General features: G+C 39.6%; 1 protein-coding gene across 1 annotated transcript in view; it reads right to left on the bottom strand.

The window, feature by feature from the left end:
• SLC16A10 (solute carrier family 16 member 10) overlaps positions 1 to 16,256 on the bottom strand; it is a 120,966-nt gene that overhangs the window by 27,870 nt on the left and 76,840 nt on the right. Inside the window, exon 3 of the mRNA XM_055433884.2 lies at positions 12,441 to 12,903. Within this exon, the coding sequence (XP_055289859.2) occupies positions 12,441 to 12,903 (463 nt within the window). The remainder of the gene's footprint in view (positions 1 to 12,440; positions 12,904 to 16,256) is intronic.

Genomic DNA, 16,256 nt, shown 5'->3' on the forward strand with positions numbered 1-16,256 from the left:
GCCCTTCACCCAGAGAATGCACCTACTAGCACCTCCTCAAAGAGGTTGTCGCTGACTTTACAAACTGAGGTTACGTCCCACCATCACCTTCCATCTCATTTTACTGCCTTCAAAGAAAATATCACTATTTGAAAACTACCTTGTTTATTTACGTAGTTACTGTTTATTGAGCTCCCTGAGAGTAGAGACTACATCCCTTCTCAGCACTGCAATCCCACATCTAAAGGCACCCACAGATGCCCGGTGAGTATCTATCAGGTATGCACTTGAATCTGCTCAATTTGAATCTGCACAACTGAGTCGTAATTCCTGAGAGGAAGGTCACATACATGCGAGAAAATACAGCAGTGACAGGAAGGAATAACTCACCCTAATTCTATCCTAGTAACATCCCTGCCATTTACTGTGAAACTCTGAGCAAAAGAAACCTCTCTCTTGGTCCAGGTTCTTATCTATTAGTAGGAGAGACCAATATCAATGCTGCTTTCCTCATAAAAGGCTGCTGTGAGAGTTGAGTCAGAAAATATATCTGTGAAGTGAATTCCTTCATATTCTTTAGGGAAGTCCACTGGGATGGGAATGAATGAATGAAATGAAATGGAAATAAATGAACAACAAAACATTTCCAGACCACATAATAGGGAAAAAATTTAGCAGGTGTGTGTGTGTGTGTGTATGATCAGCATACAGTGAATCTTAATGGTTAATTCTGATATTTAAATCAATACACTATACAAAGAAATATTGTCAAGGAAATTTTATAAGCATGCTTTTAAATGAAAAAAAAATTACTTAAATTAGAAAATCTTGGTGAAAAATCTTGATTAGATTACTTTTTATTCTGCAAAGTACCAAAATATTCTGCATAGCTAATAAATGTCAAAGTAACAATAATCAGAATAATAAACCAAAATCAAGAACAAAAAGGAGGGAGGGAGGGAAGTAAAAAATGAAATTTAACTCCTAGTATTTAGACTTTATTGTTTAGCATCCAGGTTAAAAACAAAATTAAAATGTCAACTCTGCCTCTTTTATCTGGTTATAGTGCCAGAAGACTGATAGGGCAACTCTTCAGATTATATAATCCCATTGGAAATCATTTTAAAATGTTTCCAAAACTCTGCAATCACCATCCCAGGGCTGAGGACATGTAATGGGCCTCCAGGCCTTTCTCCTGTCAGAACCTTACAAGAAACAGATAAACAGAGCAGGTGAGGTCAGCTCAGCTGCCTAGACCTGGCCCCATATACAGTAACCTTTGGTTTAGATGAATTCTGCTATGAAACCTGCATTCTCAGGGCTCAGCCACACAATAACTATAACTTTGAGCTCTAAATATATCCATGAAAGAAAGATGACAAAACCAGTACAATCACTGCTGGCAACTTGGAAGACCTGGACTGTGTCAAAATGGTGAAGTGACCTCCAGATTGGGAAATGAACCCCATAAACTGACGAGGGTTATGTTAGATAAGCCAACTTCATTCCTCTAATGATTCAGTTTCCACTACATACACATTTACATTTCAGGCTAGGATAAGCTTCCATTCATTTTCCATGGATATTCTTGAATGTTATGGGTGCCAGGTTCTACCATTTTTATAACTATGTGACTTTTGGCAAGCAACTTAACCTTTCTGTATCTTAATTACTTTACCAGTTTTTTTTTAAGTACAATTAAATTAATGTACACTCCATTCAACTCCTAAATTACTATCATACTTTTTTTAAGGCATTTAAATATTTATATTTTACTTCAAAGCCACACATTTAAGAAAACCAGGTTCAAGCCTCAGCTGCACCAGGCACCAGCCTTACAACCCTGAGCAAGTTGTCTTAATAACCCCAAGTCCAGTTCCTCTCCTGCTAAATGGAATCTGATCCTGCCCATCTCGTAGGGTGGCTCTGAGGCTCCGGTGAGAGATAATACTTGTGGGAGAGTCTTAGAAAGTAAATGTTAATAAAAGTGTGGGAAATAAAAATACTACGTTTAAAAGAAACTTAAGAGTTTAAAATAAACCCTCGTGTGGCTGTGATGACTGGGCATACAGGATGCTAAATCATGCTCTGAAGATTGAATGCTGCAGTTGTTCTGGCCCTGTTACTCTGAGAATAAATCAGTTCAACTTGACATGGGTGCAGACACAGCTGGATTACATAACAGCACATCAGTTGTCCATGTTTGCAAATTTGCCTCCAAACTAGCTATCATTAAATAAGCTTTTCTCCCATTTGTTATGAGGGAATATAAACTTTCTGATGATAAGTGAGTTGCCAAAAGGTAGAGGAGTGAAAAAACTAGATACAGATAATGGGGCTGGAAAGCAGGGAAAGCAAAGGGGAAAATTGACAGTGGCATCTGGGGGTGGATACATAAGGGATGTATGTATCCCTCAAACTTTCTTTGGATCTAGAGACACTTCCCTACACCATAATACGTAAGTGACCTTCTCCCCCAAAACTCTGTAATCACTGGAGTTAGTGTCTATGAGGGCTTTTCCAAAGAGATGTCCCAGAACCTAGAGAGAAGGTTAAACTAGCAGAAGGTACTCTCAATTGATCAGACAATTCTCTCCACCCACCAGAGCCACCTGGTAAAAGCAGGGCGAAAGGCAATGTCCAGGTATACCCTCATACCTTTGAGAGTCTTCAAATTAAGATTTCTATTTGTGTTAATTCTCTATCATAACAATTTATTTTCTAGTTGACAGAAAAATCAGTATAGGACCCCTTATCAGCTAGATTTAGGTTCCTCAAACTTGAAAAAATTTTGATATTAATCCGACGAGTTGAGGGATAAAACAAATATCCCTATTATGGTTAAATTTTGAGATTATTCTAGAGAATATTATATTTTAACAAATAAAACATGAGATAATTAAACACAAAAGATTTGGTGAAATTTACATATTAACAAGACAGAAAATCAGATACAGAGGATACACCAGTGGTTATCACTGGGGAGAGGAAAGGGGTGAGGGGCAAAACAGGGAACAGAGTATGAAGAGGCACAAACTATTACGCTTAAATAAACTACAAGGATATATTGTACAGCATGGGGACTAAAGCCAGGATCTTATAATAACTTTAAATATCTTATAATAAACTGTATTATAAATTTATATAGTTTTATTATAAATTTATATAATTTTAAAAATATATAAAAATATTGAATCACTATGTTGTATACCTGAAACTAATATAATATTGTAAATCAACTATACTTCAACTTAAAAGAAAAGAAAAAATATTATAGATATGGGGAGGGGACAAGAGAAGGAACAGTTTCTCCAATGCTTTTTGGGCCTTCTCAGGAAACTTCAGTGTCTCAGGACACTTCACAGGGCTTCCCAAGGGGCACTAGTAGAAAAAAAACCCGACTGCCAATGCAGGAGACATAAGAGACTCAGGTCTGATCCCTGGGTTGGGAAGATCCCCTGGAGGAGAGCATGGCAACCCACTCCAGCATTCTTGCCTAGAGAATCACATGGACAGAGGAGCCTGGTGTGCTACAGTCCATAGGGTTGCAAAGAGTTGGACACGACTAAAGTGACTTAGCACACACACACACAGTACACTTAAAGATCTATCAGGGTCTTGAGAGTTTATATGTAACTCTAAAATTCAAGCAATTTGTTTCTTCGCATTTTCCTATAATAGTACTCTGTTATCAATCAAATACATTTGTACGTTTTACTATAAATTTGTACATTTGTCCATTTTTTCTTCTGCTATGCTTAATGTTTATTGTATAAAACCAAACTGAACAAAAAACTATGCATATTTCATGTTCTGCTTGTCACAGAAAAGCAATTGATTTTCTCATATTCACAACGTCCTAGAGACCAAAAGAGGAGACACGGGCTGAAAGAACAGTTACATGACACCCTGTCATTCACATCAGCCCATTTGCCTGGAGTCCTCTCCACAGCTGAGCGGCGTCCTCAGAGTGCCCAGATGGTCTAGCCCTGCTTCTGTGCTTAGTTCTGATAGAACAGAGGGGAAACATGCAAGCCAAAGAACATCCTGGTCCCGGCCCCATGGGGCTGCTGGCAGGCAGCACTCCACCTCTCAGGTGATCCAAAGAAGGAACAGAAAACTCTTTACGAAAAGAACACGAGACTCAGAGTCTGAGACCCATGTTCAAATCCCAGCTCTGAGCAAACTCAGTGCATGACCTTGACAAAGCATAGCTTATTTAGCAAAGTCACTTCCTTGGCTCCAAGTATATAATTATTTATGACATTTATTACCCACACCCTAGTGATGGTTATGTGAGATTTTGTGGAGATGCTTAGCACATGACAGATTCTTGACAAATGTCACCTGAATCTCCGTTTGAGGAAGCCACAAAGAGACAAGAGCATGTCTGCTGTTCCTATTTACATGGCTCAGCACCCTGAGCTCTAACTTGGGGCGATATTCCTGCTGTGACTACAACGTGGCCAGTGGTAACCTGGCCAGTGAAGTCTAACAGGTGCATTCCAGCCTCGGAGCACCTGGCATTAATCAAAGCCATAAAATATCTCCTGAAGTTTTACATGCCCCATTGATTGGCTTGTTTGCCTACAGATTTCATTTCTAAATTTAAAAACACAACTTGTTTGTTCCCAATTACAACTGGACTTGGTGTCCACTGAATTGCCCTGTCAGCAGGCAAATAATGGTGCCTTTAGTCACAGTCTCAGATAAGTGGGATATTTGTACCAGACCAGAGTTTCTTTTGAGGACAATTACTATCTGCCACAAAACTGACACATCTTATGGAGTTTTTTGAAAATGAGCTAATAAACACAAATTTCAACACGAGTCAGTCATCTCTCTAATACAGAACTATGTGGGTCAAAGCTTAAAACCTAAAACTTCACTGCCGTATGTTCTGGAATCAAAGAACACAAGTGCTGCTTTTCAAGGTGAGTAGTGGTGGAGAGATGTAAAAGCAATAAAAACTAAGTCATCATTCTCATACTGAGGATGGGATGTTCTATGCCACTGAGAAGAGTTACATCACTGCTGTCATTTGCAGGCATTTATCAGGCATCTGACTGATGTGGCCCTGCGGTCAGTGCTCGGGGCCTGCATCCCCATTCTGTTCTCACTCACACTACCCAAAGCTGTGCAAGATTTTCAGCTGCTATGCAGGAGAGCAGACACCAACTGTCTAGTTTTCCTTGTTAATGGGGGTGGCCATTCCATCCTTCTGCACACTTACAACAGTGACAGAGACACACAAATGTCTTCCATTTATAAATTTTCAATTTCAACATATATATATAGCTATAGGCCAAAAGCAAAACGCATCAACTCTTTTCTCCATCAACAGATGGCATTAGTGGTACTTAAGTCTGAGGTCTGGCTCAGAGGTTAAAGTGTCTGCCTCCAATGCGGGAGACCCGGGTTCGATCCCTGGGTTGGGAAGATCCCCTGGAGAAGGAGATGGTAACCCACTCCAGTATTCTTGCTTGGAGAATCCCATGGACGGAGAAGCCTGGTAGGCTACAGTCCACGGGGTCGCAAAGAGTCGGACATGACTGAGCGACTGAATGGAATGGAACGGAAGTCTGAGGTCTGCTGAGTTTGAGCTTATTGATTAACTGTGGAGTGGATATGAATACCATCATTTCCTATAGGTATAACATGTGAAACATCATTTTAGTATCATAGTAGAGAATTTTAAAGGTCAAAATGAAGAGAAGATGAACAGTGCTTATACAGTGTCACTTTTGATTAATACATAAGATATTTAGTCATTTAACAAATATTTGAGCACCCACTGCTATGTTAGGCACTGTGCTCGGTGCTTGGGTTTTGGGTTCATTCATTGAACAAGACAGAGAAGGACCCTTGGTTGGCCTCGACAATTACATTCTAGTAGAGGCATACACACAGAGAACAAACAATCACCATCACAATTAAGTTATGTAAACCACTCCAGTACTCTTGCCTGGAAAATCCCATGGATGGAGGAGTCTGGTGGACTGTAGTCCATGGGGTCGCTAGGGGTCGGACACGACTGAGCGACTTCTCTTTCACTTTTCACTTTCACACATTAGAGAAGGAAATAGCAACCCACTCCAGTGTTCTTGCCTGGAGAATCCCAGGGACGGGGGAACCTGGTGGGCTTCCGTCTATGGGGTCACACAGAGTCGAACACGACTGAAGTGACTTAGCAGCAGCAGTAGCAGCAGCAACACATTAGAAGGTATGACGAAGAAATAGCAGTGTGAGAGAGTTTGGGAGTGTGTGGAGGGGAAATGGATGAAGGGAGTTTTAACCAGGTAGTCAGGGCAAGCCTCATTAAAAGATGAACAGGAAAGACAGCAGAGTGGTGAGAGCAGAGTGTGTGAGGGGGACGGGCCAGATGAGATTGGAGACAGGAGGGGACAGACTATGGAGGACTTTGACTGAAGGAAAGCTAAGCGCTCAAAATAGCCTGGAGTTAAAACTCCCCTCTGGGTCCGCCCCACCATTCTCTACAAAACAAAGAACTCTCTCACCCGAAGGAAAAAATGGACATCAAGATTGATTACGCCCAGCTCCCAGCCAGTCCCAGCCCCTGGCCAATCTCCAGAATTCCGTGCCCCAGCCGTTTAAGACATAACTAATCGGAACAACCTTGAAGAAGAACAGGCCCCCTTAAGACAGTAGATTTCCACATATATGCCTATATATACTTGCTCTTTTCTTGGGTTAGTGCAGCAGCTCACTAATCTGCTGCCCCTCCTCGCCTCATTAAAGGTGGTTTGTTCTTGTAAAGTGCCAGTCTCGTTCTTTCTCCGAACCTCGCTTTCTCTAATTTCCTTACACTACATTGAGAGCGACCAGAAGGACATTAGTTTTCACTCTCAGAGCAATGGGGAGTCACTAAAAGATTTTGAGAGACTTGTGTTGAAAGAACACCTGTGGTTTCTGCGTACAGACTGAAGCAGGTCAAGGAGGGAGGAGGCGAGACCAGACAGGAGTCTATCAGAGTGATGCAGGCTAGGGGTGATGCTGGCCCAGTCAGAGGTATAGTAATGAGGATGCTGAGAGGTGGACAGTTCCAAATATATCTTGAAAGGAGAACCACCAAGATTTCTGGTCTGGATCAGGAGTATGGTGTCAAAGAAAGAGGCGCCAAGGATGCCTCCAAGGTTTGGGGCCTGATGGAATTGCCATCTCCTGAGGTAAGGAAGGCTGAGGGCACAGGTTTGGAGGACAGGGGATAACCTCAGGGCTGGACATGTTAAATCTGAAACATCTAGCAATCCTCCAAGTGGAGATATTAAGTAAGCAGTTGGCTAAAAAATTTGGTGAATCAGTAAAGGGGTTTGGACTAAATTAATATAAATTTTGAGCCACTGGCATATACATGATATCTGAACTCAGGAAATTAGATGAAATCATCATTTGGAATTCATATAGGAAAAGATCAAGAGGTAAGTCCCTTGATATTCAGAGTCAGGGTGAAAATGAAGGAACCAGAAGAAACTATTAATGATGGAGAGGTAGGAAGAAAGCTAAAAGCATGTTATGTTTCTGGAAGCTAGTGAAGAAAAACTGAAGAAGAAGAAGTCATAAAAACTTAATCCAAGTGACCTACAAGGGATTAATCTCCAAAATATACAAACAGCTCATGCAGCTCAAATAAAAAAAAAACAAATAACCCAATCTAAAAGTGGGCAGAAGATCCAGATAGACATTTCTCCAAAGAAATATTAATATATAAATGGCCAAGAGGCACACGAAAAATGCTCAACATCACTAATTATTAGAGAAATGCAAACCAATACTACAACGATGCGTCACATCACACCAGTCAGAATGGCCATTATCAAAAAGCTACAAACAATAAATGCTGGAGAGGGTGTGTGGAAAAGGGAACCCTCTGGCACTGTTTGTGGGAATGTAAACTAGTACAGCCACTATGGAGAACAGTATGGAGGCTCCTTAAGAAACTAAAATAGAACTACCTCATGATCCAGCAATCCCACTCCTGGGTATGTAACCAGAGAGAAACATCCTCCAAAAGGATACATGCACCCCAACGCTCTTAGCAGCATTGTGTACAATAGCCAGGACATGGAAGCAACCCAAATGTCTATTGACAGAGGAGTGGATAAAGAAGATGTGGGACTTACATACAATGGAATATTACTCAGTCATTAAAAAGAACGAAATAATGCCATTGGCGGCAACATGGATGGACCTAGAGTGTCATAATAAGTGAAGTCAGTCAGACAAAGAAAGACGATGTCACAGAATCTAAAAAAAAATTACACAAATAAACTTATTTACAAAATAAAAACAGACTCACAGACTTAAAGAATGAACTTACAGTTACCAGAGAGGAAACACAGCGGGGAAGGGGCAGTAAGGGAGTTGGGGACTGACATGTACACACTGCTATAATTAAAATGGATAACCAACAAGGACCTACTAACTAGCAACATGGAATTCCCTCAATGTTCTGTGGCAGGCTGGATGGGAGAGGAGTTTGGGGGAGAGTGGATATATATACACATATGGCTGAGTCCCTTTGCTGTTCACCTCAAACTATTGTAACATTGTTAATCGGCTATACTCCAAGACAAAAAGTTAAAAAAAAATAAAACATAAGACAAAATGGACAACCAACAATGACACAGGGAACTCTGCTCAGTATTATGTAACAATCTAAATGGGGAAAGAATTTGAAAAAGAACAGATACAGGTATAACTGAACCACTTTGCTGTACACTTAAAAACCCAACACAACACTGACAGTCAATTATACTCCAATATAAAATAAAAAGTTAAAAAAAAACCTTAACCTAGAAAACAAAACAACTCTCAGGAAAAAAAGGGCAACTCAGAAAAACTAAAGCAGCTGCTAATGGGAATGGTTATTTGGAAATTATATCTCATCAAAATTAATCTATAAGATTTGTACCCGTACTCTATTTAATTTTCTATCAGATATGGGATGTTTACTAAACTTGTTATGATATTCATTTCATGATGTATATGATTCAAATGATTATGCTGAATACCTTAAACTTATATAACGTGCTGTAGGATAATCATATCTCAATAAAACTAGAAGAAAAAAGATTCATACCCTCACAATAGAGATTACAACAGGGAAGCCTTAAAAGAGATCACAACAGGGAAGCCTTAAAAGAGATCACAACAGGGAAGCCTTAAAAGAGATCATGTGACCCCTTCTAGGAAGCAATATTGGAGAAGGAAATGGCAGCCCACTCCAGTGTTCTTGCCTGGAGAATCCCAGGAATGGCGGAGCCTCGTGGTCTGCCGTCTATGAGGTCGCACAGAGTCGGACACGACTGAAGCGACTTAGCAGCAGCAGCAGCAGCAGGAAGCAATAAGATTCTTCATTTCTAAAAGTCAGCTACTAAAAGAAAACTTTCAACTGCTCTGAGAGTAAGAATGCCACAAAGCATACATATTTTCTCTCAAATCATCACACATAGTCTAATAAGCAAGTGACCTTAGAATTTTTAACATAACCATGAAAGCACTTCACTGTATTTCTGAATCCTTCAAAGGAGACCTAGATAGAGAAACTAGTTCCCTAATTAAAGATGCAATTTTAACAGCAAAGCTCTTGATTAAGGACCAATTCCAATCCTATGAAGCTTTTACTAACCACTTTTCCAAAAAGATACCATCTTTCTCCTTTGACTCGTCCACTAAAACCAGACAATTCACCATCATGTCATCTTAAATTTGAATAACTCATTTTTATACCAGAACTGGAGAGATGCTTTACATACATTTTTTTTGTCATCCTTACAACAATGCTGGAAAATTGGATTTATCCCTATTTTATAGATGCTGAAACTGATGGTTAGAGTCTGTTACTTAAGGTTCAGTTCAGTCGCTCAGGACAAAAGCAGCATCTGTTTTCCTCACTGTGCAATACTGCCTCTTGCATGAAAGTATCACACTAATAATCACCAGTCGCTGTGTCCTGTGACCCTGGACGAGTTTTTACACCTGTCAGAGCCTCATCATGAAGTAAGGATGATACACTACAGGTACTGCACCGTGCTGAAGATTATATAAGTTAATGTATGTAAAATTCCTTCATAAACTACAATTGTCGATATTACTACTCAGAGTAGATTTTATGCTCCTCCAGCATAGGTTCTTATGCCTTATAGGCATTTTCCCTTCAACATTCAACATGAATTGAACACCATCTTACCAAAGTCCTTGGAAAGATTTCAGACACCTTTTCCCCCCTCTAAGGAGGGAGGTGGTGTCCCACTGCATGAAGTCTGGATTGAGTATCAAATATCCCTTATCCAAACCTTAAACTACAACACAGTGACAAACTCGGTGTGCTCATCAAACATGAGATTTAAACCACCTGCCCGGCATTTAACTGGTATTTCCTCTCCACCACGGCTTTAGTGCCATAAGAGTTTGAAAGGGAGAAAAATCCCAAATGAAAAAATATCACATTTTGTAAGAAAACATGCCTGGAAGGAGGGAGAGCAGAATAAGGCCTGGTTTGTTATCTGAGTTAACAGAGACCTTGTTGTTCTGTGTACAATCTGATTTACAGCCTTCTGATGACAGTAGTAACTATAACACTGTCTAACTCATTACGAAATTTCATTACTTTAAGAAAAAGACCAATAACATATTTATGAAATTTCTTAGGGAACACTCACTCCCCCTTCAATACAATGGATGTATCCAGTGGTATATCTGGGGAGGGGAGCTGGTATGCCCCAGAGGAAGATCATGCCAGGTGTGTTCTCCAGGTAAACATGGCAGGAGGGAACCAGCCCCTGCTCTGCCATGATTCTGGGGAAGCTGCTCAAAATCTTTGTTAACGATGGATCCGTTTTCCAGCCTGTAAGTCATGAGCTAATATTATTTATTCTGCCTACCTCACAAGTTTCCTGTGAAGGTCAAATGAAATAATATATGTAAATTAATTTATAAATTACGTTACTAGAAATTACCAGAAATAACTAGATAATCAACTACCATTTGTCCTCTGGTAAATGTCAGGTGCTAGCGACTTAGCAGCAGTAGCAACAGCAAAGTTGAGATATTGATTTCTTTAAGTGTTTTCACAATTATAGTAACAAACAGAATATTTTTTTAAAAATCTACTCATCTCTGAAAAGGACACAAATGTTTTCTTATCTGTGGAAATTATGGAAGAAGTAACTGGTAAGGTTGATCTTCCCACAATGGATCTATGTATATATTCTAAATTATTTTCAGAGTGAAAATGGACTCTCATATCAAGCTGTATCCACAGACTTCATATGTGATAGGAGTCACATACCAGGTCATTTTACCTAGTAACTCAGACTGCAAAATGCCTCATGGTTCAGAGTCCTAAAAACTAGTCCTCTCCTTGTCTCCCCATTGATCATCCCAGCTGCCTCCTTAAAACCTCTGGCAAAAAGAGAATAGGAGAATTAAGAATTCAAATTATCTTAGATCCACAAAGGATTGATGATGTCATTTACTAGCTGACCCCCTGACCCCAGTAATTCTCTGAACTACACTGCCAAATTGCGCCAGAATTTTAACTAAAGAAAAATTGCATAAGCGTCCAAAAGTAGACTGAAAGCTAGAAAAACTCCAAATCACAAACACAGTATACACATAAAAGAAAAACTTATCCGAGTACCTTTTTTGTTTATCATTTATCATTTATCAACTATGTTGAACTATAAATACATTTTCAGTCATAAAAATAAGAATAAAGGAAGAAACATAATAATAAGCACTTTTGAGCAAATTTTGTCAGGGGCAAATACTTTAGACACTGTTTACTCTTATTATAAGGAGGTTGAAATTTGCCTTTGCAGTATAAATAAGCAATATAAAGTGCCCAAGCACTTGAAATCCTAATTTCCTATGAAACCCTTGCTCTTTCTTGTTATTTGGAACTTGCTAACATTTCTCAAATAATCCTCCAAATGGAATTCCCATTTTCTCAGAAGTATCTCACAAGTAGACAAAGTGCTTCTTTGTGTCAAAGCCACTGGCTTTTACTATTTACCTAATTTTTGCACCCTTTTGTTGAAAAATAATTTATTGGAGTTGACAAAATCATTGCACCATCTTTGTCCCTGATTATGATTAATACACCACATGAACAAAAAGTAACCTGTCAACTTTTTTGTACAGATGATATTTGTTTCAACATTTTAGTGTTCTTTTTAAAAAAACAAAGTTGGTTTTGTTTGTGTAGGTTTGGCAATTTTTTAAAATACCAAGGCATACCATGAAGTATATTCTCTATTTAATGATTGGATGACTGTGCTGACCTTGTCTTAGGAGACCTTGACTTTCAAGAGTCCCTGAATTACAGCCAGGATAACATTTAAGGCCAACTTCAATCTGAGCGCTCTTGCTCTTCTGAGAAGCTTTTCCGTATGAAATAATAATATCCATTACCAGCAAAGCCAGAGAGGCATACTCACCAAGTGAACATAAGGCACAAAGTACCCAAAAAGTGCAAGCGGTATTCCAACGGCCCACACTGCATATGCTGTCACCTTGAAGATGGCAAAATTGAAAATGTGTTTTGGAGGACTGAACTTTCTCCTGGAAAAGAGGGAGAGTCTGTTGCCTCCTTTGGCTGTACCATCTTTATCTTTGGCACTGGAAGCAAGAGGTCGGTAAGTGAAGCCAGCCAGAAAGAGAACAAACATGAAGACGCAGAGGACCCTGAGGGTGTGGAAGAGGCCCACGCTGTCGGTCAGAACCCTCAAAAGGAAAGGCAGCAAAATTGTGAAGATGCTGCTGCCAGCGGTGACGATGCCGTTCACCAGTCCAAGGCGCTTCTTGAAGTAGTGTCCCAAAATGACCAAGGAAGGCTGGTAGGTGAAGGAGCAGCCACAGGCAAATATGATTCCGTAGGTCAGATACAGAGGCTCAATGGAGCTGTGCAAACATAAAAAGATGTAGAGCAGCTTTCATTATTTTTATCATGTGCTTGGACGAATAAAGCCTTATGGTCAAAGTGGGTTTCAGTTATTCAACGTATTTTCTACAAATAGAAATTAACCAAAAAGAGGTAAAAATCTTAATAAGAATACAACACTACAATATTTTAATTTCATCTGAACAGATAATAAAAAAATGCTTTAATATGTGAAAAATGATCAATAAGGTCCTCAGTGATGTGATCCCTCCTCCTCTTTCTATCGACTTTCAGGTGAACCATGCAGCACTGGCTAAAAACTGTGATGCTCTCCAACTCAGAAATAAAGAGTGGTGCCAGGAAGGGCCTCAGTGACGCTGACAATGATTAAACTACCAAAAAAAAAAAAACACCTAGTCTCAATAAAAGCTTTCAAAAAGTAGACTTTAACTATGGAAACTCTCTTCCTTAATGGAATTTTCCCAGGGACGTATTAATCAGCAATCTATTCAAAGAGAAGGCTACGTTTGATATTTTCTCCCCAGGCTTATGCGAGGAACGTTTGCACGGACAAGCAGTTGTGTGTCTGTTGCATTTTACTGGCCTAAGGGCTGCAGACCAACCTTCGCCCTGTGCTGCACTGTTCTCAGTGTTGTGCAAGATAATGAGAAATCATATTCTGACTGCAGGACTACTAAATGAAGTGCATTCACTAATGATCCCAGTTTGTAAGCTTTAGGGCCAGGCAAGTCTCAACAAAAATAATCAAAGGTTAAGAATTCTATATTTAACCAAATAACTTAATTACACACTTCTGATGAAAGTAAAGGAACATAGGGAATTCCCTGGCAGTCCAGTGGTTAGGACTCAGCACTGTCACTGCCAAGGGCCTGGGTTCAATCCCCCGTCAGGGAACTAAGATCCCACAAGCTGCACAGTGCAACCAAAAAAAAAAGAAAGAAAATGAACAAAAGAAAAGAGAGGGCTGAAGCAAGAAGAGGCTGCAAATTGGAGGAAATTTTTTAAAAAAGAAAGTAGAGGAACATAGCATTACATTCTTCGAAACAATTAAGGACTAAAAGAATGCTGAAGTTTTTTTTCTTTTGAAAATTCAGAAAGCTGTGTATCATTAGTAAAGGCAAGCTCTTTATTAGAAACTAAGATAGATAAAGCTGGTTAATAATTAAATTTTGAACAATAATTGTAGCCTAGCAATATGCTGAGGTAATCACAAGGAACTCTAGAATCTGATTAAATTAAGGCAGGCTGGCAGCCCTCCCACTCTGAGATGCCCTTTCCCTGTCTATTAATCTACGTAAAGTGAACCATCTTCAAATCAGGCTCAAGAGCCAGTCCCTAATTCTCCCAAATTAATCTTACCTAGCTCTGATCACCGGAGAAGGCAATGGCAAGCCACTCCAGTACTATTGCCTAGAAAATCCCATGGATGGAGGAGCCTGGTAGGCTGCAGTCCGTGGGGTCGCTAAGGGTCGGACACGACTGAGCGACTTCACTTTCACTTTTCACTTTCCACTTTCACACATTGGAGAAGGAAATGGCAACCCACTCCAGTGTTCTTGCCTGGAGAATCCCAGGGACGGGGGAGCCTGGTGGGCTGCCGTCTATGGGGTCACACAGAGTCGGACACGACTGAAGTGACTTAGCAGCAGCAGCAGCAGCAGCAGCAGCTCTGATCACTCTTTACCAAAATCCCACTCTTACTCAATAAACATATTTAACAGGTACTGTGCTGTGATTCATGGGGTCGCAAAGCGTCGGACACGACTGAGCAACTGAACTGAACTGAACTGACTGATGATCCAGATACTTGGTGAAAAAAATATTTTAAGTGCGGTTATGCCCTACTTCTTCTCTGCTTAGTGAAACAAGACACCTACCTGAAATAACAAGAATGTAAAACAAAATATAAATAATACTTCACTCATTCTGCATCAGTTTTTTCACATTATATTTTTCCAGATAACTGCAACAAATTTCTTAAGGTGTCAATTTATTTTTATTTAACAATTTCAAAGGCAAAATCTAAATACATTTTTCTCTGCCTTCTTCAAAGTGTATGTTAAAAATAGTATTGACAGCACAGTATTGTCATAAGCAATGACAATATCTATAGTTACACTACATTATTATAAAGCTGTCAGTTGGAAAACCAGAGAGCCATGGACATAAATCGAGACATTAAATCTTTTGCACACCACTTAAATACGGAGTGCTGAGTAAGATTAGCCTTGTATTTCTCCTACAGAGTAAAATACGTCAGCTTTGTGATGGCATTTTCACTGCTGCTGGAACCTTCTTCACTTCTAATTTTCACTTTAGTAACAGATGGTTCAAATTGTTGAAATTTGACAACTGAGTAAGTACAGTGTAAATCAGTAAGATATCAAGTATGTGTGAGAAAAGTACTCAAAGAAGAGACACTGATGCAGCAACCTGGAATTGCTAGAGAAGGCTTTCTTAAGAAGGCAGAATTTGAACTAGAGGAAAAGAAAGTCAGTCCACTGTTCAACACTTGGAATTCATACCACATCTCCCCTTGATCCTCTGTATGCTCTGAAAGTACATCAGCTTTTGATCAGTGGGTTAAATAATGAAACTGAATAGAAGATATGAGAGCATTATATATAGTAAGGTAATGAGCCCTTCAAGACAGTTTGTTTTAGTCAGGGATGGGGATGGGGGAGGAAGAGAGAGAAAAAGAACTAGGTCACCACGTAAAATACATTTTATAATTTTTATTTCTCAGTGGTCAAAGTTTGAGAAACATTGCTTGCTTTAAGTAGGTCTGTGTATATGAATTTTGCCTACCAAACTAGGTAATAAGTTACGTGAGTTTTTCATCTCTTAGTTTCTCTCTCCACCAAAGCCTGAGTGTTAATACTCCAGCAAACGCTAAGGTCGCTGACTGACAATGGGTATCTGGACCATGCAGGGATCGGATCTGCAGTAAGAGCACAACAGAACTAAAAGTAAATGATCTCACAGAATTACCTAAGTAGAGTCTTATCCCAAACAAAACTGGCTTTTTATTTCTTTAAAAAACAACTTTAGAAGACAAGAACAAAGCCAACTTTAAAGGTGGAATATTTATTTTCTAAGGAGAAATAAAAATAATCGTTTAGAATCCAAATAAAATGTCTAAGGTGAAACAAAGAGTCTCACTTTAGAGTTGAGGAAGTGGTATGTGTGGGGAGAGTGAGGGTAAAATCAGTAACCAAGGATTCTGTTAATTCTGAATATTTAAAAATAAACAGGGTGGGACTTCCCTGGTGGTCCAGTGATTAAGGACTCCGAGTTTTCACATAGGGGCCTGGGTTCAATCCCTGGTTGGGAAGCTAAGCCTGCTCATGCT

Source organism: Moschus berezovskii, chromosome 10, assembly GCF_049115385.1.
Source record: "Moschus berezovskii isolate FMDL1 chromosome 10, NW_MosBer_1.0, whole genome shotgun sequence".
Classification (NCBI taxonomy): Eukaryota; Metazoa; Chordata; class Mammalia; order Artiodactyla; family Moschidae; genus Moschus; species Moschus berezovskii.